Genomic DNA, 26,916 nt, shown 5'->3' with positions numbered 1-26,916 from the left:
GCAGACTATGAAAAACCATAACACTATGCTGCAGAGGTGGTCCTGGGCCCTACAGGACTATCAAGTGGACTTCCAGTTCATAAAAGGCAAGGACAATGTACTGGCCGATGGACTTTCCAGGCAAGTGGCTGGGACTGCAGTGACGTGACCAGACAGAGGAACAAAGAAAGACATTTTCCCCATAGAGACTTTTATTTGTTAACGTGACATATAAATCCTGGAACAGGAATAATACTCTGCTGTTGTTTAAGGGGGGGGAAATGTGATGTTCCTATATTAATGTATATATGGTAAGTGTTGTTTTAGAAGATACATGGTAAGTGGAGTGAAAGAGGAGGAGGAGTGAATGGGCAGTAGAATGCGAGATGATTGGCTGAGTGTTTAAAATGGCTGAATGTATAAAAGGAAGAGTGAGAGTGGAATCGGGGGGGAGAAGAGAACTGAGTGGGTTGGTTAGTGGGGTTTAGAGAGTTGTTTGCCAGGAGGGAGGTGGAGTTCGGATTAGTATTGAATAAAACCATATGCTTATGTGGCTTAAGAAGAAATCTTGTTAATCTTGTTAGCTTTGTTATCTGTAATAAATACTTAATTTGGTTTACCAAAGGCCTGATCCTTGGCTGGGGTTTCACAGACCAGAAGGGAGGGTAAGGTAATGACCAAGGCTGAAGGGGAACTGTAACAAATGGTGGCAGCGGTGAAGAGAATAACAATACCAGTATTCAGAGTCTCTGGGAATACTAGTATTGGGACGTTACTGGTGGTTGCCTAGCAGGGGGATCTGTTGAGATCTGTGCTAGAGCGGGGAGAGAAACCATAAGAGAGAGCGGTCCGGACTGGTGGAGTCCCTGGTGGTGCCTAGAGACAGGCAGTAACCACGAGCAGGTAGGAACCTGACAGGGAGAGCCAGGGAAGGACGCCTCACAGGGACCAATTCCAGCAAGTTGCCAGATGTGTTTTGTATGGCAAAAGACTTTTTCTGCATGTGTGTTTGTGTGTGTATGTGTATACACACAGGAAGTATTCAAATGAAAGTGTAGGAGCAACCAACAACTTTGAATAATGATGTTGGTTGTGCAAGAAAGAAGTTGGTTTTAGGTTTGAATTTGGATTGGTTGTAGCAATCAATGCATTACTGGATTCCAGGGTCCTCTGTGCCCCTTTAATCTAAACCAGCTTTGAAAATGTCCTAGGCAGGGACAACGTAGTCACACTAAGGCCAACACAAAACCACTGTACAATTTACATTTATACACAGTATATAAGACACAATTCTTCAAGTCCAAGTAATCCCCAACATTTAAATCATCAGTAGCTGTTCAGTTTTCTTTCCAAGATGTAATGTTCTCCTTTTTTTCTTCATCTCCACAGTACTAGAAAATGGCATTATAAGTAGGCCAATTTTCATCCCTTTCAATTTTTTTAAAAAGTGCACATGTTGTGGCAGCCACTTCTGCTACATTGGATGTTTCCAGTTCCACTTGAGAGTTTTCGAGCAATATATTCTGTCCTGTCCTTCCCTCCGTCTGGTTTATGCTTTCCCATCAGCTCTTAGACAAGACGTCCTACTAAAGTTGTGGATGGTTAAAATGTGGAACAGCACATGTTTGAGGAAGAGGAGAAACAAAATGTGAAAAAGCCAATTAAAATCTTATCAGTACGTAATTAACAGTTTCTTCATTAAAGCAACTAATAATTCCATTATTATTTAATAATGCACTGCAAGGCAACGAACAAATTACAGCTGATGACCTTGCATAATAAACCTTGGATACAGTCTCCCTCTCTCACACACACAACCCAGGAGATTAATGTAGTTTTAAACAGATTTTGGGGGGGAGGGCGGGGGGTGTCTTTGCAATTGCATGCACTAATTGGTAACAACCACCATTATGAAAAAAGATCCATTTCATGGGGACATAGAAACATAGGAAGCTGCCTTATACTGAGTCACACCACTGGGCCCATCTTGTTCAGAACTGTCCACTGACAGGCAGTGGCTCCCCAGGGTTTCAGACAGGGGTCTCTCCCAGCCCTACTTGGAGATGTCAGGGACTGAATCTGTGACCTTCCGCATGCAAAGCAGATGCTCTACCACTGAGCACCAGCTCTCTTCCAGGCATTGTTATGTTCTACTCTTTTGCCCTTGGACTTTGCCCCATGACCAGCTGCATTTCCATCTGTTAGAAATAAAATTCAAGTACAGATAAATGTGAGGAGGACCTTTTAGTGTGGAAGGCACATGTATCACCTTTGTCACTCAACCACTCACCCAAGCACAAAGATCTACAAGCCAACAAGGGATTTGTAATAGGGCCCAACAGGCTTTATTACAGGTAGAATATTGTATAAACTTTGCCCCTTTATCTCCATTACAAGAAGGGCTAAAGCCAACAATTGGTATGCTTAAGAGGAGCCCTCCCTGGAATACACAGTTTCTATTTCATTTGAAACCAGAGGAGCCAATGTGCTACTTACACACACACACACACACACACACACAGAGAGAGAGATTTTGTTGGATTCCAAACACCCAGATGCTATTGAAATGATTTATGTAAACAATATATAACAAGTTATAGATGTGTTGATTTAACACTATCCTACATATTTACAGTTTAAAAAACGACATACCTTTGTTCAGTAAGGTCTTTCACCAATTCAAGGGTGGTATTCAATATTAGTCATACTCAGTGTAGACCCACTGAAGTTAATAGATATAATGTAGGTTCATTAATTTTAATCAGTCTGCTCTGAGTAGGACTTAGTTGAACACAACCCCAGGTATTGGTTAAAGGATGGATGGAAATGGAAGCCATCCTCTTCTCAGGACTCTTTGAGCAAACCACACAAGCTAGATTACCCACCTGAAATGTTGTAAAATGAAATTGATTCATGATGCCCAAGGCAACTGACCAAAATAGACCAGGGACAAGAAGGAGGGGAAAGAAGAGGTACATAGGTACTTACTGAAAGGGTTAACACCTTGCCTTTTTCCATGGGGAAAACTGCCAATGCTCTCTGCAAAATATAAACCCTTTGTCCAGTTAATTATTCTGTATATAATGAACACTGCAAATTTCAGAGAATAGCAAGATTAATCTATCAATGATAACTGACGGCTTGCAAGGTAGAAGTACAGCACAAGGTGCAAACGTTACATCCCTCTATGGCCAAGGTATTTTGGTTGAGTCAGACCAGCCTGCGCTTTCAAGTATTTTGTTCAGTAAGAAAGTAGATTTGGGAAAAATAAGGTCTCACAACCAGTCTGCTTTGTGCAGTGATGAGTTTTTTTAGATTCCAATAGAATGATAAATTATTCAAAGAATTTGAGAATGCCACTTTCAAGATAACCATCTATCTTGGTGAGATCTGAGAAATCACAATTAATCCTCTTGCTTAAGGCTTGAGTGAATTAGGGTATATGAATTTCACCACCCTAGTGGCAAAGTGCCTTCTCCTGGTCATAGAAGATTTTAGTGTCAATGGAAATAAAAACTGGACACATCTGAGCCCTTTTGAAGCTCATAAACATAGCTTCATGTTAGTGTAGGACTTTTTCTGCAGTGACCACAAGAGGGTGCTAAACAGAAACATTTGCCAATAATTGTATTCTTTCCTTGGCTTCCTTTAGTCCAGCTTCTTCAAGCATCTCTTGTAAGGCAGAGGTCCAAAATCCATGTAACCTGAGAGATCCATGATCACAGCAGCAGTATTCAGGGGGAGGGAACTGTTAAACTCTTCACCCACAGAAACATACAACATTTCATCAATCCAAATTATATGTGATGTGTGAATCAACTGTTATTAGCACTGGGGGCGAGTGGGGAGAAAGAGTGATAGAGAAAGAGATCCCTTTGTAGGACAAGACATCTTTACATTAAATATAAATATTGTAGCTAAGGCTAAGGGGAGACAATGAGAGAACCATGGGAGACGTTCATGGAATGGGACTTTCCCACCTTCTCTATTCTATAGCCTTCAGAGCCCTCCAAAAAGCTAATCCTGAAGGCTGAGGGGGTAGCATGGATACATTAAGGTGGGCTACCAATGAAGTGGAGAATTTGGAGGAAGTTGCCCCAATCCTTTGCACAAGTGGAGACATCTTTCTCACTATAGAAGGAACCTCTGAATCAAACTTGGTATATTTTTAGAGTTGAAGGTGGTTTGAAAGAGGGATCACTGCTCACGGTACTACCACTTTTGCCTTTAAGAATATGAGGGCTTTGTCTACATCAGAGTTTACTGTGTGTTTGCAGCTGTTTGTTTTCTCATTTAATTTGCGTAGTCCACATGACGTTATTCTAAAAAAACAGCAATCTTCATCCTTTACCCTGTAAATTAGGGTTTACCCTATACAGGGATAATCTGACAAATTGTGGGAAATCGGGCACCAAATGGCTTCACTTGGCCTGTAAACTATTTGCTTTGGTTTTTTGGGGTGGGTGGATCAATCATCACTTTCTGCTACTCCCATTTTGACATCCACTACTTTTTCATTACTTCCAATAATCTGGTAAAATGTAAATGTACTGCCTTCAAGTCGATCCTGATTTATGGCGACCCTATGAACAGGGTTTTCATGAGGCCAAGAGGCAGTGACTGGCCCAAGGTCACCCAGTGAGCTTCATGGCTGTGTGGGGATTCAAACCCTGGTCTCCCAGGTCATAGTCCAACACCTTAACCACTACACCACACTGGCTCTCTCCCAATAATCTGGAGCAGATTATAAAACAGTCATTCAATAAGCACCTTGAAAACAACGCACTGATTACTAGAAGCCAACATGGATTTATCAAGAACAAATCCTGCCAGATTAATCTTATCTCATTTTTTGATTGGGTCACCTCCCTCGCAGACTGTGGGAATGCTGTGGGCAGAATATATCTTGATTTCAGCAAAGCTTTTGACAAATTGGCCCATGATATTCTGATTAGCAAACTAGATAAATGGGATTGTGGACTGGATGGAACAACTATCAGGTGGATCCAATTTGTTTTCTGGTTGTGCTTATGGCTCTTTTTGCTTTTATTTCTTTTCTGGTTGTGCTTATGGCTCTTTTTGGTAGGCTCCTCTCTCTCTCTCTCTCTCTCTCTCTCTCTCTCTCTCTCTCTCTCTCTCTCTCTAGTACCTTGCAAAAGGAATCAGATCATTGACCAACACTCTCATATTTTGTTGTTGTTATGTGCCTTCAAGTCGATTATGACTTATGGCACCCCAAGAATCAGTGACCTAAATTACAAATGGTACATTGTAATTTCATTCTATATGATATTTTATTTTGAAACACTGAAACTCAAAATCAATTATTGTAAGGTGACATTGGTTTTATGTTGGGAAATGTTTGAAAGAAACATAAAAAACTGAAACATGTTGCTTGCATAAGTAGTCAGCCCCCACACATTAATATTTGGTACAGCCACCTTTCGCTGCAATAACAGCTTTAAATCTTTTGAGGTAGGCTTGCAGTAGCTTTGCACACAGTGTTGGAGAGATTTTGGGCCATTCTTCTTGGCGGATTCGCTCCAGGTCGTTCACGTTGGTTGGATGTTGCTTGTGGACTGCCATTTTCAAGAGGGCCACAGATTCTCAATGGAATTGAAATCAGGACTTTGACTGGGCCACTGTAGGACATTCACCTTTTTGTTCTTGAGGCATTCCAATGTTGCTTTGACCTTGTGCTTGGGATCATTGTTCTCCTGAAAAGTGAATTTCCTCCCAAGCTTCAGTTTTTTAGTGGACTGAAGCAGATTCTCTTGCAGTATTTCCCTGTATTTTGCTCCATCCATTCTTCAATTTTAACAAGATGCCCATCCCTGCTGATGATGATTCTGGGCAGTTGCTGCAGCTGTTCAGCAGTGTCTGCAGAGGTGTTTCTTCAGAACTGCAGGCTGGAAGGGAGTCAGGATGTGTGGTGTTTAAGGCAATATGGGCTCTGCCCAGGCAGAATCACAGAGAGCAGAACGAAGTGGTAGAATGGAGTGTACCACTTTGGACTGCAGATCTTAAAACAAGCCAGTATACAAGATGGCAGTGCCAGAGATGGAGGTGGTAGCAGCGGGTTCTGCGTCTGGTCCTGAACAGATCCTTTGATTTCTCAGGAGCATGCCAAGCATCACCTTCCTGCTAATCTCCCACTTTGTATTTGGACGTGAGTTCCTCGCGCTTTGACCCCCCTGCTGGCGCTGTACCTGGAGCACACTGCCTTACCCGCTCACCTTATCCGGCCACGCCTTGCTTCAACAACCTGGCCAAGTACTAGAGTTTCCCGTGCCACACTTTGGGCCATCAGTGTGGGACCCCTGGGCAAAGCAGCCACTCTGCCGGGACATGTACCTGGAGTCGAGCTGGCCAGCCCCCGCTGACCCCGAGCATATCCAGCGTCTCCGTAGCCTCATGGTGGCTAAGGAAACTGAGCGAGAGGTGAATGAGAGGGGCAGAGCACAGGAGAGGAGGGCGCCGCACAAAGTGCTCGCCAGGATGCCTCGTGGCTTCAGCAGCAAAGAAGTTTTTTGTTTCCATGCTAAAGCTGATCCATCCGTGAGCTATTTCATCGCCTCTGCTGAGCGACTAGCTGCCCTTGCCCTCTCCAGTAGCCACCATGCTATCAGGCTACCTGCTTCCATTCCAGCTGGTCATGATAAGAACTGTAATTTAAGAACTGGTGCCTTAGCGTGCTTTTTTCCCTTGTTCTTCCCTGTCCCCTTTCCCCTCATGTGTCGTGCATTTTACATTGTTAGCCTAAGAGCAGTTATTTAACTTTTGCAAATTGTATTTTGTAAATTGTATTGTTTCATTGATGTATTTTATATTGTATTTTTATATTTGTTTTTTTTTAAGCTGTCTTAAGGGTCTTTGGCTGAAAGGTGGGGTATGAATAAATAAATACATAAATAATGAGAAGCATCCCCACAGCATGATGCTGCCACCACCATACTTCACTGTAGGGATGGTGTGTCTTGAACATGGGCAGCATTAGGTTTGCGCCACACATAGTGCTCTGAGTTTTGGCCAAAAAGTTCTATCTTGGTCTCATCTGACCACAAAACCTTTTCCCACATCACAGCTGGGGCACTTTCATGCTTTCTGGCAAACTCCAGATGTGCTTTCAGATGGTACTTTTTGAGTAACGGCTTCTTTCTTGCCACCCTCCCATACAGGCCAGTGTTATGAAGAGCTCTTGATATGGTTGACTGGTGCACCATTACTCCACTCCCAGCCACTGAATTCTGTAGCTCTTTCAAAGTGATAGTTGGCCTCTCTGTGGCTTCTCTCACAAGTCTCCTTCTTGTTCGAGTGCTGAGTTTTGAGGGACGGCCTTTTCTTGGCAGTGCCTGGGTGGTGTGATGCAGCTTCCACTTAATAATAATAATAATAATATATATTTAATTTATGTGTCGCCTATCTGGCCAATGGCCACTCTAGGCGACGTACAAGTAGGCAATTAAAACACAATACAAAAATACAATAATATGATATACAACAATACAGCAGCGAGAACAATAATAATACCGGGTACGAGGCATTGCAATCATAGCAGTTAACCCTCCCCGGAAATCCCGAAGGCCTGTTGAAAGAGCCAGGTCTTTAAGGCTTTACGGAATACATTTAGGGAAGAGGCGTGCCGTAGATCTTGTGGGAGGGAGTTCCAAAAGGTGGGGGCTGCCACTGAGAATGCCCTCTCTCTAGTACCCGCCAATCTAGCTGTTTTTGTCGGCGGGATTGAGAGAAGGCCCTGTGTGGCTGATCGTGTCGAGTGGCATAATTGGTGGGGTTGAAGGCGCTCCTTTAGATAAACTGGACCAAAACCGTATAGGGATTTAAAGGTTAATACCAACACCTTGAATTGGGCCCGGAAAACAATTGGAAGCCAGTGAAGATCGAACAACACAGGCGTGATGTGATCCCGGCGGCAGCTATTCGTGAGTAATCGAGCCGCCGTGTTTTGTATAAGTTGTAATTTCCGGACCGTTTTCAGGAGTAACCCCACGTAGACTGCATTACAGTAATCTAATCGAGAGGTGACCAGGGCGTGTACCACCAGTGGGAGCTGATAAGCAGGAAGGTAGGGTTGCAGCCTTCGTATGAGGTGTAGTTGATACCAGGCTGCCCGGCTCACTGCCGAGATCTGAGCCTCCATGGACAGCCTGGAATCAAGTACACCTCATACGAAGGCTGCAACCCTACCTTCCTGATTATTGAGCCAACTGTGCTCACTGGGATATCCAAACACTTGAATATTCTTTTGTACCCTTTTCCTAATCTATGCATTTGTATTACATTATCTCTCACTTCTGTAGAATGCTCTGTGGCCTTCATTTTCCTTCAGATACACAGCCTGACCAATGATCCTTCAACAGTGGGGGTTTTATCCTGACAATGTGACAGCAACTTTAATGGTTCACAGGTGGAGGCCAATGGTAAGGTAATTGTGTCCTCGATGGGGCTGTTTCTTTCATCTGTGTAACCTGGGAGCTTTCACGGCACAGGGGTTGAATACTTATGCAAGCAACATGTTTCAGTTTTTTAAGTTTCTTACAAACATTTCTCAACGTAAAGCCAATGTCACCTTACAATAACTGATTTTGAGTTTCAGTGTTTCAGAGTAAAATATCATACAGAACAAAATTACAATGTACCATTTGTAATTCAGTAATATGAGAGCATTGGTCCGGGGTCTGATTACTTTTGCAAGGCACGCACGCACGCACTCATGCACTCACTCACTCACTCACTCACTCTACCTACCTACCTACCTACCTACCTATCTTTAGATTTGCACAAAACCAGAAAACTGCACAAGCAAAATATATTAAAAATTGTGTGCTGAGAATTTACAATTGCCTGACTGTGTGTTTTTGCACATTTCCTGGGCAGGGAAAATGTAAAAAAAACAAGATGCACACACAGCTATCTATCCACATGTCCTGTTGGTACTTAATTGGTATAATAGGACCAGCAAATTAGAAGGTGGGGAGAAACACAAATGGAAATACCTACTAGTATGGGCAGGAAAGACCTAAGTTGCTCCTCATACACAAATTCAAATACATAGTGGTGTAGACTACTCCAGTCTAATTCAAATGGGGGGGGGAGTGGATTAGCAGCTAAATAATGCTCAAATGTGGATAAGCCCTAAGAACATGAGAAGAGCCCTTCTGTATCTGAACAAAGGCCCATCTAGTCCAACATTGTGTTCTCACAGTGGCCAACCAGATGACTATGGGATGCCCAAGAGCAGGACTATAGTGCAACAGCTCTCCCCACGTGTGATTCGCAGCAACAGGTATTCAGAGGCATACTGCCTCCAACAGTGGAGGCAGGACATAATCATCATGGCTAGTAGCCATTGAAAGCCTTACTCTCCACTAATTTGTCTAATCCTCTTTTAAAGCTATCGAAGATGATGGTCTTCACTACATCTCATGAGAGAGAATTCCACAGTAACTACGTGCTATGTGAAGAAGTCCTTTGCCTGTCCTGATTCTATTGAACTTTGGTAAATACATCTTTCTGTTGTTTCTATTGTTGTTTCAAAACCCTAAAAATCCTGTCTGGGGTGAAATAAGAGATGTGTGGACATGAAGTGATGCCTCTCTTAAGCTATTCTCAGCTCTCAGTGTCTCACATACGATTATCCATCTGCAGCCTAATATAGGTTCTACATTCAAAATTACCAAGAGCAGGAAACACAATAATTGATTTAAGCATCACTTAGAAAAGGTCGGAAAGGATTTTAAGAGCTTCCTAGTCCAAACCACAGCATTTTTCATTCATTCATTGGTGATCACTCATGACCAAGTAAGATTGTCTTCCAAGATAAGGTCTTTAACAGTGGGTCCGTAACTGGCACAAGGTACAGTGCGGCAGAAAACAAAGAAAATATGTTTCAAAAACAACATGCTATTAAAAACTGATCGGCTTCAAAAGGTTCAAAACCTTCCTGGACATTTGTGACCTTTTCTTCCCTCCCTAGCACAGGCAGTCCCCTACTTAATTGTGCATCCCCATAGACATGGTCTCCCCACAGATTAACCCATGCAGCCTAAACCACAGGTCCCACAATTAGGACGCAGGACAGCCACGGAGCCACAGGGCCAGCCAAGCAAATGACTCCAGACCACTTCTAAAGCAAACAAGTTTGTTCAAGCACTATAGCCAGGTTGGGAAACCTTTTTCAGCCTGAGGGACACATACCTTCTGGGGCCCCCACTTTATCATTAATATCTATTCAGTGTATTTATCCAGCTCTTCATCCCCAAAGAGTCCAGGACAGCAATGCCAGTGATGGGCGGGGCAAGAGACAAAAGTGGCTGGAGTAATGAATGGGAATATTACCTTTATAAAGTAGACTCGTTTCTACATGGATGCACCCCTCTCTATCCTGCATCCAGGCAAACATTCTAGCTAGGCAAAAACGCTCAAGTAGAGTGCAAAGCAGGGCCAGGGAGAAGTGTGGCCTGGGGAGAGGGGGTGTGGCTGGACAAAGTCTCGAGGGCCAGGCGCATTTGGTCCCCAGGCTGAAGTTCCTCACCCACACACTACAGATATGATGGAAACACTACCCACCTCCTTCCTTCCCGACACCCAAGCAACCCTTTAATTCATGTAGAGAGATAGATTTGTCCTTGTTGAGATCACAGTAGTCAGTGAAGCGCCGCGTACATTTCTTGGGCTTTGCTTTCTTCTTGACGTAGCGCTTGAAGGGCTTCATCTCCCTCTTGTTGATGTCATTGCTGTTGTTGTTGTCCAGCTGAGTAAAATACCAATGTACCACCCTCTCTTCCAGAGTGTGGCTGGGATCAGGCTCAGAAAACCTTAAACAGAGTAGAAAGAAAGCTCACAGGAGATGCGACTCTCAGTTTTAATACACGCACACAGACAGACTAGACAACAAAGTTCTGTCAGGTTCCTGTTTTGTTGCTTAAGCCCAGCGATACCAACTGTCTCCTTTTAGGGAGAGCTGTGCTTTTGATTTTTCAGAAACTCTTAGAAGAGGAAACTTCAAACTGTCTCTTCCAACATCAGTTTGAAGGCCTTGCTTATAATGTATGTCTAATTGGCCATCTAGGGGAATTGTGCCTTGTGTTAAAAAAAAAAGCAGAATTTTCTGAGCTCTGAAAAAACAATAGGGAAAATGTATGCAGATGCTAATGATGCTAGTATGTTTGAGGGCTATAAAAAACCTGAAGAGACAGAGAAAAGGTTCGAGCCCTGGCAATATAGCGTGAAAAACCAGGGAGTGAAAGAAAGATACCTAGGTTAAAATGGCTGAATATGTGGAAATATGCACAATCACATTATATTATATTTTAAAACATCTGAAACGAAGTGCCAGTATAGTAAGACAATGGTCAGAATTAAAAAACATCTTGCTTAAACTACCAATGGAATATTAGGGAATATTAATTATTATTTATTTATTAAGTTTATATCCTGCCCTTCTTCCCAAAAGGAGCCTATCGCAGCAAACAAAAACACTAAAAGCACTTTAAAACATCTTAAAAACAAAACTTTAAAACATATTAAAACTAATCATTTTTTAAAACGTATTTTAAAAAATCCTTAAAACATCTTAAAAAACAATTCCAATACAGTTGCAGAGTGGGATAAGGTCTTTACTTAAAAAGTTTGTTGAAAGAGGAAAGTCTTCACTAGACACCAAAAAGATAATAGAGACGGTGCCTGTCTAATATTTAAAGGGAGGGAATTCCAAACCTTGAAAACTTGTTCAGTGAAACTTAACAAAGATAGAAGAGCTTGGAATTAGGTATAGCTCCTAGTGATGCTTGCTGGCGGACTATCATAACCCTCTCCCTCTCTCCCTCACTCACTCACATACACAGACACACAGCATGGTATGGACATATCTTGTACATGTAAAGCATATATAGCTTGGATCCTGAAGGACTGTGGAATGCAGTGAAAGACGACGGAGTGAAAGAAAGGTGCGCAACTGAAGAGTGCTGAATGTGTGTGCAAACAGATTACATTTTGCAGATTTTAAAACTAGCCTTGACATTTGAAACCAATATTGAATTCAATAAGTTCACCCAAAACTAACAAAAGCAAAGAAAAAAGAAAACTGAAAGAGAAGAAAGGAGTGGGGGGCATTACTTCCTCAGGATGCAGGCAACAGATTGTGTGTATCTGTATGAGAAGTGGGTACTGAAATAAAAAATCTTCTATTTGTTTGCTGGCTGTAGTAAAACTACCAGTCCTCAATGAGGTAAGGTCAAGAAACAAAGAAAGTATCTGAAGGACCTGCCATAAAAGCTGAATACATGCCCATAGTTCTAATCTTTCCCCCCCTTCCTACAGCAATATCAGTCCTCCACTTCTAAACTGTTAATCTTTAAAGCATTAAAAACAGGCCCGAGTGCAAAGTAACTGACATCTTTTACTTTGCATTCTATCTTGAGAAGTACAGCAAAAAGACAGTGTGCAATTTTGTAAATAATAGGCTTGGTGAAACAATATTAAGAGGTGTCCAGATATTTTAGTCTTGGCAGCATATACCCATGAGGTGCAAACCTGAAGTTGTCAAGTGTATGTTAAGTCCCGCTGAAACTTTCTGTGTACTTAACCCTCTGAAGTGCATACTGGACTTTTGATTGCTTGGGATTTGACAAACCTATTCTACCAGAGAGTAAATGAGAGGCACATGGTGGATTTCAGAGAATTACTATATCATAGAATTAATGTAAAAAGCACAACATTTCACCTGGAAATTAGCACTGCTTATTTACATTTCTTTTTTCTAATTCAGCTCTTGGTGGTGAAGCAGGTCTACATCTTGGACCTTATTCAAAAGGATCATGTTTTAGCAATGTTAGCATATTATTTAAAGAGAAAGAGAGTCAGCATTTTGAACAAAAGATCATTCACACAGTTGCCTCTCAGCCAAATCCATTAGGAAAAAGCAGGATAAGAGAACAGCCAGCCACTTACTAAGTCACTGTTTCCCTACGTGACACCATCTCTCACTAAACCTGAGCCACATGAAAGATTTTTAAAACTGCAAGTCTTGCAAAAATACTGCAATAAATTTGTTCAGATAGTTTCCCTCCTCCTCCCTGTGCTCCTCCACCACACACCAACCCCCCAACTTACAAGAAAATAAGGAATAGTATAGAATGTTTCAAGAGCCTACTTTGACCACATCAGAATGAAACCAATAGCCCTACTAATGCAGCATACAGAGAAAGTTTGCAAGAAGCAGGATTAGTAATGTAAATGCACTAAGAAATTACATCACCTCTGTCTCCCCCCACCCCACCCCATTAGCCTGACCAACAAAAACACATTTATCTATGTCAGCTTTTTGAGAAGAAAAGGAATTAGCAGAAGTCAGGGTCTTTTTCTCTTTCGTTGTGGTAGAACTACACACACATGTATACCCACACACACACACTGGACTATTAACATGCTGATTTGGGAATATGTGTTCTAAATTCCACCTGCTACCATTTCCATACTCTGAGATCTCATAGATATATTAAAATCTAACACTGAGCCACATTTTATCCACCTACAAAACAGAAAAAAATAAAACCATTTACAAGGTGCCCTGATTATGATGTTTTGATTCTTCTGATGAGTTTTTTGTTTTGATTTCATACTTGCTTGTCTTCTGTAGTTGAAATCTTCTTTAGTTGAAATGTTTAAATTAATTAATCCCGCATAGCCTACACTTCTGAGAGAATGAATGTGAAGTACTCTGAACATTTCAAAGTGTTCAGATTTCAAAGTAGAGGTATTATCATCTTTCTGCAATCTGATGAAAATGCTGCCTGTGCAAGTAATTAAAAAGTAATAATAAAGCTGGATATAAGTTAGTTCATCTGCCTCATACATTCTTCCAAAAACGTGTAGTATGGTACTGCAGGTACAAATTGCCTCACAGGGTTTCAAAAGGACAACAAGGTGCTTAGTGAATATCTGTAGAAAATTGAAAACATTTGTTAAGCATTCTGTGGATTGATAGTGTCTAGTCCTGCTGTCAAGATGGAAACAGTCATTCATGAAATAAAGTGAGGGATGAGGTTTATGGAGAACAGTGGAGCCACTACCCACACTCAGAAACAATCAACATCATACTCAGTTCTCTCTCCTGCCAGAGTTAACTTCAGGGCAGCATATTATGCTCCTTAGCAAATACAAAAAAATATGCAACCAGCACATTGGATCTTCTAAGCCAAGCCACAGATTACTGCTTTGCAAAATAGCTGTGTCATTCATATGCAGCAAAGCTTGTATCCATCAAACTGACTGTTAGAATCCAAATGAGACACACACCCCATCCAAAGCACCATCTGTCTTTAGCAAATTTTAGTTGCATCAGCAAGGTTTACAAGGATCACCACTTTACAATCTGTCTCAGTTTGTCACTTCACTCTCTTCCAAAAGGCTGACATATGAGTAAGACAAAACAGCTGTACAGAGTAAGGAAGTAAATGCTGTAAAACTACAACAATGTGGCAAATATCTTCTAATAATAATAATAATAATAATAAAATTTAATTTATGTGTCACCTATCTGGCCAGTGGCCACTCTAGGTGACGTACATACAATAAATTACAACAAAATAGAATACAAAAATACAGTGTAACAGTATAAATTATGCTAACAAACAATATATGGTAGGCAGTATTTAAATCATAAGGCCATTAAACCTCCCCAGAAGTCCCAAAAGCCTGTTGGAAATGCCAGGTCTTTAAGGCCTTGCGGAACATATTCAGGGAAGAGACGTGCCGAAGATCTTGTGGGAGGGAGTTCCAGAGGGTGGGGGCCGCCACTGAGAAGGCCCTCTCCCTAGTTCCCGCCAATCTAGCTGCTTTGGTTGGCGGGATTGAGAGAAGGCCTTGAGTGGCCGATCTTGTCAGGCGGCATAATTGGTGGCGTTGTAGGCGCTCCTTTAGATAAACTGGGCCGAGACCGTATAGAGATTTATAGGTTAGTACCAACACCTTGAATTGGGCCCGGAAAACAACTGGAAGCCAGTGTAGATCGAACAGCACTGGCGTGATATGGTCCCGGCGACGACTGTTTGTAAGTAGCCGAGCCGCCGCATGTTGTATAAGTTGTAATTTCCGGACCATTTTCAAGGGTAACCCCACGTAGAGCGCATTACAGTAATCTAATCGAGAGGTGACCAGGGCATGTACCACCAGTGGGAGCTGATGAACAGGAAGGTAGGATTGCAGCCTATGTATAAGGTGTAGTTGATACCAAGCTGCCCGGCTCACAGCCGAAATCTGAGCCTCCATGGACAGCTTGGAATCAAGTACAACCCCGAGGCTGCGGACCTGGTCCTTCAGGGGTAGACTCACCCCATTGAACTTCAGGTCAACAAATCCCAGCCTTCTCTTGTCCCCCACGAGTAGTACCTCGGTCTTGTCGGGGTTCAGTTTCAGCCTATTCCTTCCCATCCATCCACTCACGGACTCCAGGCACTTGGACATGGTCTCCACAGCCAACTCTGGTGAAGATTTAAACAAGAGATAGAGCTGAGTGACTTCCGGGAAGGGTGACTTAGCCTGTGCCTGCTTTTGAGACGGGCTCCTGCCTCAAAAGAAGCTTATTCAGATATATCAGTCAGTTTTTTCTTTTTTTTTTGACTGATTAAACTTCTCCCGGGTAGGGAGAAACGAAGAGATTAACCTCAAAGCCTATTTTTGTTGGGACGACCAGATCTCATTAATTTATGGGACGAGGTCCAGCCGACGGAGGTGGGACGGATTTTTAACAGCAAGCTCTATCTGATAAAGCGAACGTTCACCTTATCTTCTAAGAGAGAACGCATTAACAGGCAAGCACCCTTCTTTCTATATTTTTCTTTTACTTGACTTAAATTGTTGCTGTTTAAAAGAGATTTGCCAGATTGATCAGTTTTTGACATCTCACTGGGGAGCCATAACTTCTCTCTGCTACGCACTAATTAATAGCTTATCTCTGTTTTTGTTGCAAAAAGCTGTCCTGGATTTGCATTCTAAAGATATACACAGAAGAGGGATTTCTATTCCAGATTTTTATTTTGAAAAATATTATACTGTTTTGAGACTACTCTCTTTTTGGTCTATTTTATTTTGACGAATCTGTTTCTTGACGATTGCCATTAATTGTTTCGATCCTGGGAACTGCATTTTGTTTACTTAACTATTGGAGAGATAAGGCTGTCTGCTCTGTTTATACTGTGATGTCACCAAGTTTGGAGTATTAACCCAATTGTTGCTGAAATAAGAAGTGGTTTTCCTATATTTTTCTTTTAAAATGGCAATTAAGAAAGTGGCTGAAAATCTGGAAATAACTATGTTTCAGAAAATAATGGATGAGATTGAGATAATGAAAATTGAATTGAGTAAAATGAAGCAGGAGATTAAAGATATAAGGGTCCCTGTGAGAGAGGTGACCCTGGAAGGGGTCCCTGTGAGAGAGGAGACCCCGGAGATTGGAACAGGGGTCCCTGTGAGAGAGGCGACCCTGGAGACTGGAATAGGGGTCCCTGTGAGAGAGGAGATCCCGGAGATTGGAACCAACGTGGAACAGGAACAAGATTTGGAGTCTATGGACTTTAGAAATAAAATCTATTGTTTGGAACTCAATGTTATCTCTGAAGAAATGAATGAAGATTCTAGAGATAAAGTTATCAATGGCATGGATAATCTTCTGGACTGGAATGATGTGATGGAGCCCAATATAGAGAAAATCTATGGAATTATCTGCAGCCATGTGACAATGGAAAAACTTTTAAGAGATGACCCAGTGTATTTTGAAAAAAAGAACAGAGATATGATTTTACAGCAGTATTTCAGCAACCTATTCAGAATGGATGGCAAGAAAATATTTGGGATAGAGGTAATCCCCATCAGACTCTTACTATATGACTATGGCTTTGACAGCAAGATTATTATGGAATACTGATAATGGAAGATTGGATATTGAAATTACTGGACTTAACAAGACTACTGAAGATGGAAGATGGAAAATGGAACTAATAGAGATAATAGAACAATGGCTACTGAAATTATTGAACCTAACAGATTCTGATGTGATGGATTAATTGAAATGTTTATTTTGACTATGGTTATGACAATAAGATTATCATAATTAGTAATGAGATGGATTAATCGATATGCTTATCTGGAAAAAAAAAATTGATAGATATATTTCTTAAAGAATTGAAACCTCTCTTTGACTTTTTGTGGAAAGAATAAAGTAATGTTTATGAGATTTGATGATTAAGTAAGATAACTACTGGAGGAAAGTGATTTTATAATATGACTTAAGAGACAGGATTGTTATATATTATAGACTTATAACTGATTTGATCTTTGACAAATGGGAAGTCAATATTTTACTCTTTATTTTTTATTTTTCTTTTTTTTTTTCTTTTTTTCTTTTTGTTTAACTATTTTTGATTTTGTTTTTTGTCTTTGAATGTTTTATGATTTTGTCTTGTATGTTTTATGAAAATCTGAATAAAAATTATTGAAAAAAAAAAAGAGAGATAGAGCTGAGTGTCATCCGCATACTGGTGACACTGCAGCCCAAATCTCCTGATGATAGCCCCCAGCGGCTTCATATAGATGTTGAATAGCATGGGAGAGAGGATAGAGCCCTGTGGCACACCACAATTGAGTGGCCAAGGGTCTGAAACCTCCTCCCCCAATGCCACCTGTTGGTATCTGTCAGAGAGAAAGGAACGGAACCACCGTAACACGGTACCTCCTATTCCCAATCTCTCTAGGCGATATAACAGGATACTGTGGTCGACAGTATCAAAAGCCGCTGAGAGATCGAGGAGGACAAGAAAGGTGAATTCTCCCCTATCTAATCCCCTCCTCCTATCATCTACCAGAGCGACCAAGGCTGTTTCAGTTCCGTGACCAGTCCTGAAGCCCGATTGGTATGGATCTAAGTAATCCGTTTCATCCAAGTGTGTCGACAACTGATTAGCCACCACTCGCTCAATGACCTTGCCCAAGAATGGTAAGTTCGAAATTGGGCGGAAGTTATTGAAAACTTGGGGATCCAAGGAGGGCTTCTTCAAGATGGGCTTTACAATTGCCTCCTTGAGGGCTGATGGCATCACACCCTCTTTCAAGGATGCGTTTACCACCGCCTTAATCCCCTCACCCAACTTCTCTCTGCAGCTCATAATGAGCCACGATGGGCAAGGATCAGTTAGACAGGTGGTAGGCTTTACAGTCGAGAGCACCTTGTCCACATCCTCAGAAGAGAGAGGCTGAAAATGATCCAAACAAACCGGCGTGCAACTGGCCAACTCTGGTTCATCTACTGTGTCCACGGCGCACGGGATCGAGCTCCGTAAGCGTTCGATTTTATCGGCAAAGTGCTTAGCCAAGATGTCACAGGAGGCTTTTGACTGTTCCAAGGGTTCCTGAGCAACTGGACCGACCAGGCTTCGGACCACTTGGAATAACCTCCTGGGACAGCACTCTGCAGACGCAATAGAGGCAGTAAAGAAAGTTTTCTTTTCTGCCTTTATTGCCACTTGGTAGGCAGTTACTGCTGCTCTAACTTGTGTCCGGACACCTTCGGAGCGGGATTTCCGCCACCGGCGTTCTAGTCGTCTCACCTCCTGTCTCAGAGTACGCAGCCGTGGTGTATACCATGGAGCTAACTGAGTTCTGTTCAGGGGGAGAGGACGTTTCAGAGCCACCCGGTCTAATGCCCCGGTGATCCTTTCATTCCACTCCATCACCAGGGTTTCGACCGGGCGACCTTCAGCAGGTTCCAATTCCCCTAGCGCAGTCAGGAATCCATCAGGATCCATCAGGCGCCTGGGGCGGACCATTCTAATAGGTCCATCACCCCTGCGGAGGGGGTGTGGCATCGAAAAGTCCATGTTTACCAGGTGGTGATCTGACCATGACACGGGGTGGAAAGAACCACTCCCAACTTCAGAGCACTTCTCTCCTCTCCCAGGACAAACACAAGGTCGAGAGCATGACCAGCTACATGGGTGGGCCCAGTATTACTAAGGTGCAGTTCCCAGGAAGCCATGTCACCCAGTTCCACAGATACAAATTATGATAATGTAAATAGTGCAAGTAACTGGGAAGGTCTGAAGGAAGCCCAGCAATCACTGAAATATTTGCTGAAGGGCTAATAATGTATATATTGATCACAAACTGAGAAGCTTTGACTCTCAACCATGCTCTCTCCTATAAACTTGCAGAGATAGACTACCCAACACAAATGCCCAAAGAGAGAGGAGTTGCCTGTTGTCAGACAGAACTTTCCGCTAGATCCCAAGTGCTTGACCAGAACTGCTCATCAAGGAGAAAATAGCAATAAACTAGTAGCAAGAATTTTGATGAAAAGAGAGAGCTTTTACTAATAATAATAAATAATAGCAATAATAATAATATTATTATAATAATAATAATAGTAATAGCAGAGCAGCTTTTAAACTGACTGAGGGGGGAAACCCGACAGGAGCTGAGAAAGGTCCGGTTTGGAATAAACCTCCCCCCTGGGATAAAAACCAAAGAAATGATGAAATTTTAAAAGGGGTAGGCCTAGAAGTAGGCATTGTGAGAGCAGGGGCACAGGATATAAATTCAGAAGAGCAAAATTACCACAGGCCTAACCACAAGTGCCAAAGACACTTGAAGAGAGACACTGCTTACAAGTGCCTGTACGCTAATGCTAGGAGCCTGCAAACCAAGATGGGAGAACTGGAGTGCTTGGTCTTAGAGGAGAGCATTGATATAGAGAGCATAACCGAGACCTGGTGGAATGGACAAAACCAGTGGGATACCGTTATCCCTGGATATAAACTATATCGGAAGGACACGGAAGGACGTATTGGTGGCGGAGTCGCTCTATACGTGAAAGAAGGCATTGAATCCAGCAAGCCCGAAACGCCCAGAGGCAGACTCCTCCACAAAATCGTTGTGGGTGGTGATACCGTGCCCCAGGAGGGACTTAATACTGGGAACGATCTATCATCCCCCTGATCAAAATGCTCAGGGAGACCTTGAGATGAGATATGAAATTGAGGACAATATAAAAACTGACAAATCACCGGGCCCGGATGGCATCCACCTGAGAGTTCTCAAAGAACTCAAAGGTGAAATTGCTGATCTGCTAACTAAAATATGTAACTTGTCCCTCGGGTCCTCCTCCGTGCCTGAGGACTGGAAAGTGGCAAATGTAACACCAATCTTCAAAAAGGGATCCAGAGGGGATCCCGGAAATTACAGGCCAGTTAGCTTAACTTCTGTCCCTGGAAAACTGGTAGAAAGTATTATTAAAGCTAGATTAACCAAGCACATAGAAGAACAAGCCTTGCTGAAGCAGAGCCAGCATGGCTTCTGCAAGGGAAAGTCCTGTCTCAGTAACCTATTAGAATTCTTTGAGAGTGTCAACAAGCATATAGATAGAGGTGATCCAGTGGACATAGACTTTCAAAAAGCGTTTGACAAGGTACCTCACCAAAGGCTTCTGAGGAAGCTTAGCAGTCATGGAATAAGAGGAGAGGTCCTCTTGTGGATAAGGAATTGGTTAAGAAGCAGAAAGCAGAGAGTAGGAATAAACGGACAGTTCTCCCAATGGAGGGCTGTAGAAAGTGGAGTCCCTCAAGGATCGGTATTGGGACCTGTACTTTTCAACTTGTTCATTAATGACCTAGAATTAGGAGTGAGCAGTGAAGTGGCCAAGTTTGCTGACGACACTAAATTGTTCAGGGTTGTTAAAACAAAAAGGGATTGCGAAGAGCTCCAAAAAGACCTCTCCAAACTGAGTGAATGGGCGGAAAAATGGCAAATGCAATTCAATATAAACAAGTGTAAAATTATGCATATTGGAGCAAAAAACCTTAATTTCACATATACGCTCATGGGGTCTGAACTGGCGGTGACCGACCAGGAGAGAGACCTCGGGGTTGTAGTGGACAGCACGATGAAAATGTCGACCCAGTGTGCGGCAGCTGTGAAAAAGGAAAATTCCATGCTAGCAATAATTAGGAAAGGTATTGAAAATAAAACAGCCGATATCATAATGCCGTTGTATAAATCTATGGTGCGGCCGCATTTGGAATACTGTGTACAGTTCTGTCGCCTCATCTCAAAAAGGATATTCTAGAGTTGGAAAAGGTTCAGAAGAGGGCAACCAGAATGATCAAGGGGATGGAGCGACTCCCTTACGAGGAAAGGTTGCAGCATTTGGGGCTTTTTAGTTTAGAGAAAAGGCGGGGCAGAGGAGACATGATAGAAGTGTATAAAATTATGCATGGCATTGAGAAAGTGGATAGAGAAAAGTTCTTCTCCCTCTCTCATAATACTAGAACTCGTGGACATTCAAAGAAGCTGAATGTTGGAAGATTCAGGACAGACAAAAGGAAGTACTTCTTTACTCAGCGCATAGTTAAACTATGGCATTTGCTCCCACAAGATGCAGTAATGGCCACCAGCTTGGATGGCTTTAAAAGAAGATTAGACAAATTCATGGAGGACAGGGCTATCAATGGCTACTAGCCATGATGGCTGTGCTCTGCCACCCTAGTCAGAGGCAGCATGCTTCTGAAAACCAGTTGCCGGAAGCCTCAGGAGGGGAGAGCGTTCTTGCACTCGGGTCCTGCTTGCGGGCTTCCCCCAGGCACCTGGTTGGCCACTGTGAGAACAGGATGCTGGACTAGATGGGCCACTGGCCTGATCCAGCAGGCTCTTCTTATGTTCTTATGTTCTTAGAAGCATGAATTAATTCCTTTGTCTGACTGAAGGTGGCATTTAAATACTTCCCACCTGACCTTGACATTAATTGAAAGGGGGGCCCATTGTTTTCAACAGAATTTATTTCCATGTAATGTGTTTGCCACTGGATGTTAGAGACTTGGTCTAGAAATGAATTTGTTTTGTATGAACATACTTTTACAGAAAGTTGCATGGTGCCAAGTCACACCATTGGTCCATCTAGTTCAGTACTGTCTATACTAACTTGTTGGAAGTGGGGTAAGAGCAACTCCTGTTTGGGTTCTTTTGTTTGTATTCTAGAAGGAAGATAGAGTTAGGGTCCTCCAGCTGGCTAGCCTTGCCCACCTTTACCTGTGCTCTTCTCTATCTAATTCCCTTCCATTGTAAACTGATATGCTCAGGGAGCTGACCTGCCCCTCTTCCGTCTTCTTCTTCTACTGTCAGAGGAGAGAGGAGACATCTTCATCTTTGTTCTCTCTCCTGAGCCATGAGGGCAGTACCTAAGTTTGGGCATTGCACCTCCAACTTAGTTAGTTAGTTAGAATTAGGTATGCCTTTCCTATCTATGTATTTCTATAAATAAAGTAGCTTTTCTTATTTTACTAAGTCTTAAGTCTCAGTGATCTAAATGCAGGGTAAAAGCCTGCTTCTTAGGTAAATGCACACACTGGCACATGCAGCTCAGACCACTGAATTACTCTGTTCATATCCATAACATGACTGGCAGCAGCTCTCCAGAGCTTCAGGCAGGGGCCATTGCCAGCTCTACCTGAAGATGCTGAAGACTGAACTTGGAGCCTTTTGCATGCAAAGCAGGTGCTCAACCACTGGACTGTGGCTCTTCCCCTTTTTCAGTAAGAATGGAATGTTCAATGCACATGGTTTGGAGCACAACCAGGCTAAATGAAGCTCCCAGATGTTTATATTGGAGCTGTTTCATATAGTAAATCATGACTGAGGGTAAGCAGATGGCTGAGAATCTTTGGACAGTAAAAGGTGTTTGTCTTACACAGGGAGAGTTACTTAAAAGGCTTCCCCCAACACACTTGACACCTGAATGCAGCAAGACAAGCATGGTGGAGACGGTGATGGGAGACCTCAGACCCAAAGGGCCCTGTTTTCACACAGACATATTAGAAATATGGGCCTTCAGGAACACTGGCATGGTGAAGCTTTAAAAAAACCACAGATTTTCCTACTTACATTTATTTATTTATTATTTGTTTAATTATTTATTATTTATTTGATTATTTGATTTATATCCCACCCTTCCTCCCAGCAGGAGCCCAGGGCAGCAAACAGAAACGCTAAAACACTTTAAAACATCATAAAAAGACCTTAAAATACACTAAAACGAAACAACATTAAAACATTTTTTTAAAAAAGCTTTAAAAACATCTTTAAAAAGGGTTAAAAACATATTATTAAAGAAAACATATTAAAAGCAATTCTAACACAGACGCATTTACGTTTTTCAGAAATTTCTAGCTTTTCATAGTTTATTTTTAAGAGTGCTGCTTACAAAGGCACAAAGACTGAAACCTAACAACTAAGGATGCCAAATACTCTCTAAAGTTTTCTTCACCTCTGACTCACTGTAAAGTTACAAAACAACAACAACATCCTGTGAAATCAAGCCACTTCTAACTTAGAAAAGGAAAAGCACATTTTCTATTACAGAAGGTTTTGGCTCATTACTTAAATCCAAACAGGCTTTTTAGTATCATCTGCATAAAAATGAATTATTGCCACTGCATGTTGAATATTTCAACATATCAACAAACTGCAGAACATCTAGTTCAGACATTCTACCACCGATATGATTAACAAGGTACAAATGCCAAATTAAAATATACTTTAGAAAGACTATTTTTAAAAAACTAGCACTGTATAAAATAAGATATGAAATACCATCCTCAGAATTATTTGCCTTGGGACGCTGAAAGTCTTATTACTTGCCTACCACCCTTTTCCTTTTTAAGATATGATAATATGGACTGCTATGAAATACATGCATATTCAGTGTTAAATCACTGTGCTCACAAGTAATGATAACCCAGACTTTCTGCATTCAGCAAGCCAACAACAAATCATAGCTTTAGGTTGGCTAGTAATTGTGAGCTGTTGGGAATCAAACCACAGTCATGACTGCAACATTAAGTGGTGACTTGCATGAGCAAATAAGCTATTACAGATCAAATGCCACAGATAGAATTTTCATTTCACTTCTGCAGAAGTACTTCACACATTCAGCTATAAATACCAAGTGTTGCATAATCAAGTGCAAAGAAATCAAGATGTATATGAATGTGTAAAACAGCTCTGAGCATCTTATTGCAAGTTCAGGCAAGTGTGGGGAAATCAGCGGATGTTTATGCAAGTGTAAATCAGCTGATATCGTTTAGCCAATATGATAATGAATAAAATACCCTCACTGAAACAAGTGCATATCTTGCTGCTACATTTAGACTAATAATATTTGAACAATATCTGCTTTAAGTAATCTCCCTTCTGCCTGACTACAATATCAAAAGTGAATCAGACAGGGAGGCCAAGCAGAGGAGGATCTCTACACCATGCATGGGGAACCTTTGGCCCTCCAGATGTTGCTGAACTACAACTCTCACCATCCTTGGCCATTGGTTATGCTCACTGAGGCTGATGGGAGTTGTAGTTCAGCAGCATTTTTATACACATTATTTGGCTGGAGAGCTGCATTGGAAAATTCAGATAAGTGCAAACTTTGAAGCATGGCTGTATTTTAGTTTGCATATTGTTTTGGAAACAATTAGGAAACAATCAAATTTTCTCCTCATCCCTACCTATAACATAGTCGAGATCATGAATTTCCTTAGTGCATTACTCTACTGGAATAGTCTCCTGTTCAGAATAAAAACTGATGCATCTACAGATCTTTGGCTGCCTCAGTTCAGTTCAGTTCAGCTTCCTTTCAGACTCACCTCCCGCCTCCAGCAGGTGCTGCTGAGTTAATGGCCTGTACCATGTCTGTGGTGAGAGCATCCAGTAAACTGGTAATAAATTCCACTTTCTTCCTTTCTGGGCAGCCTGCAAAAATAAGAGAAGCTTACTTTGAACAAATGGCAGACAAAGCAGGTTCCTGTTCTTCCCAAGGCCATGTCTATATTACAGGAAGTTGCCAAATTTTGTTTGAATGCAGTTCTAATGACTGCTGCATCCTGCATAATTGCCAACAGCCTAAATCTCACTTGGCCCCCCAAATCTGACCCACATTTTCATCTCCCATGGTATATTGCACTGGGCTGTTCCTAAGGTCAAAAATGCAAAGATGAAAGCACGGTTGCACAAATGCATACCGGATGTTCTACATTGTAATAGGTTTAAATGAACAAAGGAAAAGTCCTCCAAACAAAATGGAAAATGCAGCAAAATGAGGACAAAGGCACTCAAACACACATGTTCACCAAGACAACCAAATCTGAGGTTAATGTACATTTCAGTCCACATGGCTATTTTAAATCATAATGTGAACCTTGCTCAGGATTCTTTAAGATAATACAACTAGATGGGAGTGGTGAACCTTTTGTAGCTCCATGGGCAGATCCTTATTAGGATCTGCCTTGTGGGCTAAATTTGACAGGTGGGTGGTCAATCACATGACATCATTATTGTGCTTTCCGTTTAAGTCTCTGAGATCAGGGACTTAAAGACTGAGTGGGAAAACTTGCAAAAGGCTTCAAGACAGCCCTCACACTCCTGTTTGAGCAAATGGGAGTGCAGGAGCTGTCTTAAAACCTTTGCAAAAGCCTCTTTGAAGAAGCTCAGCACAAGAGCTGCTTCAAAGGGTACTCGGGCAAAGGACTTTTAGTGATATCAGCTGATGAGTGGGGATTCAATCCTGTGGCCTTGGCTGCAGGGAACAGGACTGTGTAGCCTATGCAGGATCGTGTAGCCTATGCAGGATCAAACCTTCTTCCCATTAGCTGGCATCTCTAGGTTGATGGGCAGGTAGGTGTGGTTTGAGAAAAATGACCTTGAGGGCGAAACTGGACCTCTGGCAGGCCTTGATTGACTCAGAGGCCAGAGGTTCCCCTTCCCTGAACTAGATCTACACAAACATCTATATAAAATTAGCCATCTTGGAAATCCATAAGTGACTAAAATACGAGGTACAAACTGAAAAATAAATATTACCACCAGATTGTTCAGTGCAGATGCTACATGTAAACAGAGTGTTAAAATCATCTGCAAATGATCATAAATCAACAGTAAACTAGTAGCCACACATACACTGGAGAGAGCCTTTCAATAACGAGCCAGCCACATTCTTGTCTCTTCTACCATTTTCGTACCAAAATTTGTACAATAATTATTTGGATCAACATGAAGCATAACAGAAATTATGGGAGGCAGGTGGGAAAGCTAGGCAACAAGGGTGGGGGGAGGTTTATTTCCCATATTTAAAGCATATTGATTGGGGGGAGGAAAGATATCTTCCCAGACATTTTCTAAGATTATCATCAGCAAACGTAGTAATATTGAATATGCACGAGTACAGTTATAAACCTAAGCTAAAGCTCAACTCTGAAGTCTGCTTGATATTTGTCTCTAGTGAATCCTCCTCTTATCTTATTTATCTTAACTTTTAATGCTGAGATAAGCAAATGAGATGGGAGCCGAATAAGCAGAATTTTCCTCCACTCTGACCTGGAAGTTCTCTGCCTTTGAATGGGTCATCATTTTCTGGACTCTTTGATCTGGCATCACTTTCACACACAGGGGTCTCATATCTAGAGTACAAAGAGATTAAAAAAAATGTCCTTAAGATATGGACTTCTGGAGTTCTCCCACTCCTCTCCCCACCCCAAGCACAAGGGTCAGCTGGGGCAGTGGCAATGACAGTAGAAGCACAAAAGACACTATTTCTGTGGGAACATTGTGTCCTGTGGCATTTATTCTCCTGCTTTCTACTTTACTTTCCAGCTTTGTATGTATGGAGCAGAAAAACTGAACAGGAGAGGACTGGGGTTAGAAAGAGCAGAAGAAAGGGACTAGTTGTGGCAGTCTCCTTTGAGTCTAACACTCTTCATCTAGATCTCCTCCCACCTCCAGCACCAGCCATAGAATGTTACTTAGCAGTGTCATGGCACACTGAGCTGTGGGGACTCCCAACAGCCTACCCACAATTCTCCCAGCTATTCAGGGCTAAATTAACTT

General features: G+C 42.0%; 1 protein-coding gene across 4 annotated transcripts in view; it reads right to left on the bottom strand.

Moving 5' to 3' along the window:
• Positions 1 to 209: 209 nt before the first annotated feature.
• Positions 210 to 26,916, bottom strand: part of SMOC1 (SPARC related modular calcium binding 1) — a 128,221-nt gene continuing 101,514 nt past the window's right edge. For 2 of the 4 annotated variants that reach the window (XM_061611151.1, XM_061611154.1), the window contains exons 9-13: positions 26,407 to 26,489; positions 24,681 to 24,786; positions 10,567 to 10,814; positions 2,968 to 3,018; positions 210 to 1,565 (exon numbers count right to left, since the gene is read on the bottom strand). In XM_061611151.1, the coding sequence (XP_061467135.1) occupies positions 1,549 to 1,565; positions 2,968 to 3,018; positions 10,567 to 10,814; positions 24,681 to 24,786; positions 26,407 to 26,489 (505 nt within the window). In that variant the 3' untranslated portion in view covers positions 210 to 1,548. The remainder of the gene's footprint in view (positions 1,566 to 2,967; positions 3,019 to 10,566; positions 10,815 to 24,680; positions 24,787 to 26,406; positions 26,490 to 26,916) is intronic. The other 2 variants (XM_061611152.1, XM_061611155.1) reach the window with 2 other exon arrangements.

This window comes from Rhineura floridana, chromosome 2, assembly GCF_030035675.1.
Source record: "Rhineura floridana isolate rRhiFlo1 chromosome 2, rRhiFlo1.hap2, whole genome shotgun sequence".
In the NCBI taxonomy this organism is placed as follows: Eukaryota; Metazoa; Chordata; class Lepidosauria; order Squamata; family Rhineuridae; genus Rhineura; species Rhineura floridana.
Note: the sequence above shows the minus strand (reverse complement) of the source record. Positions and strands in the feature narration are given on the sequence as shown.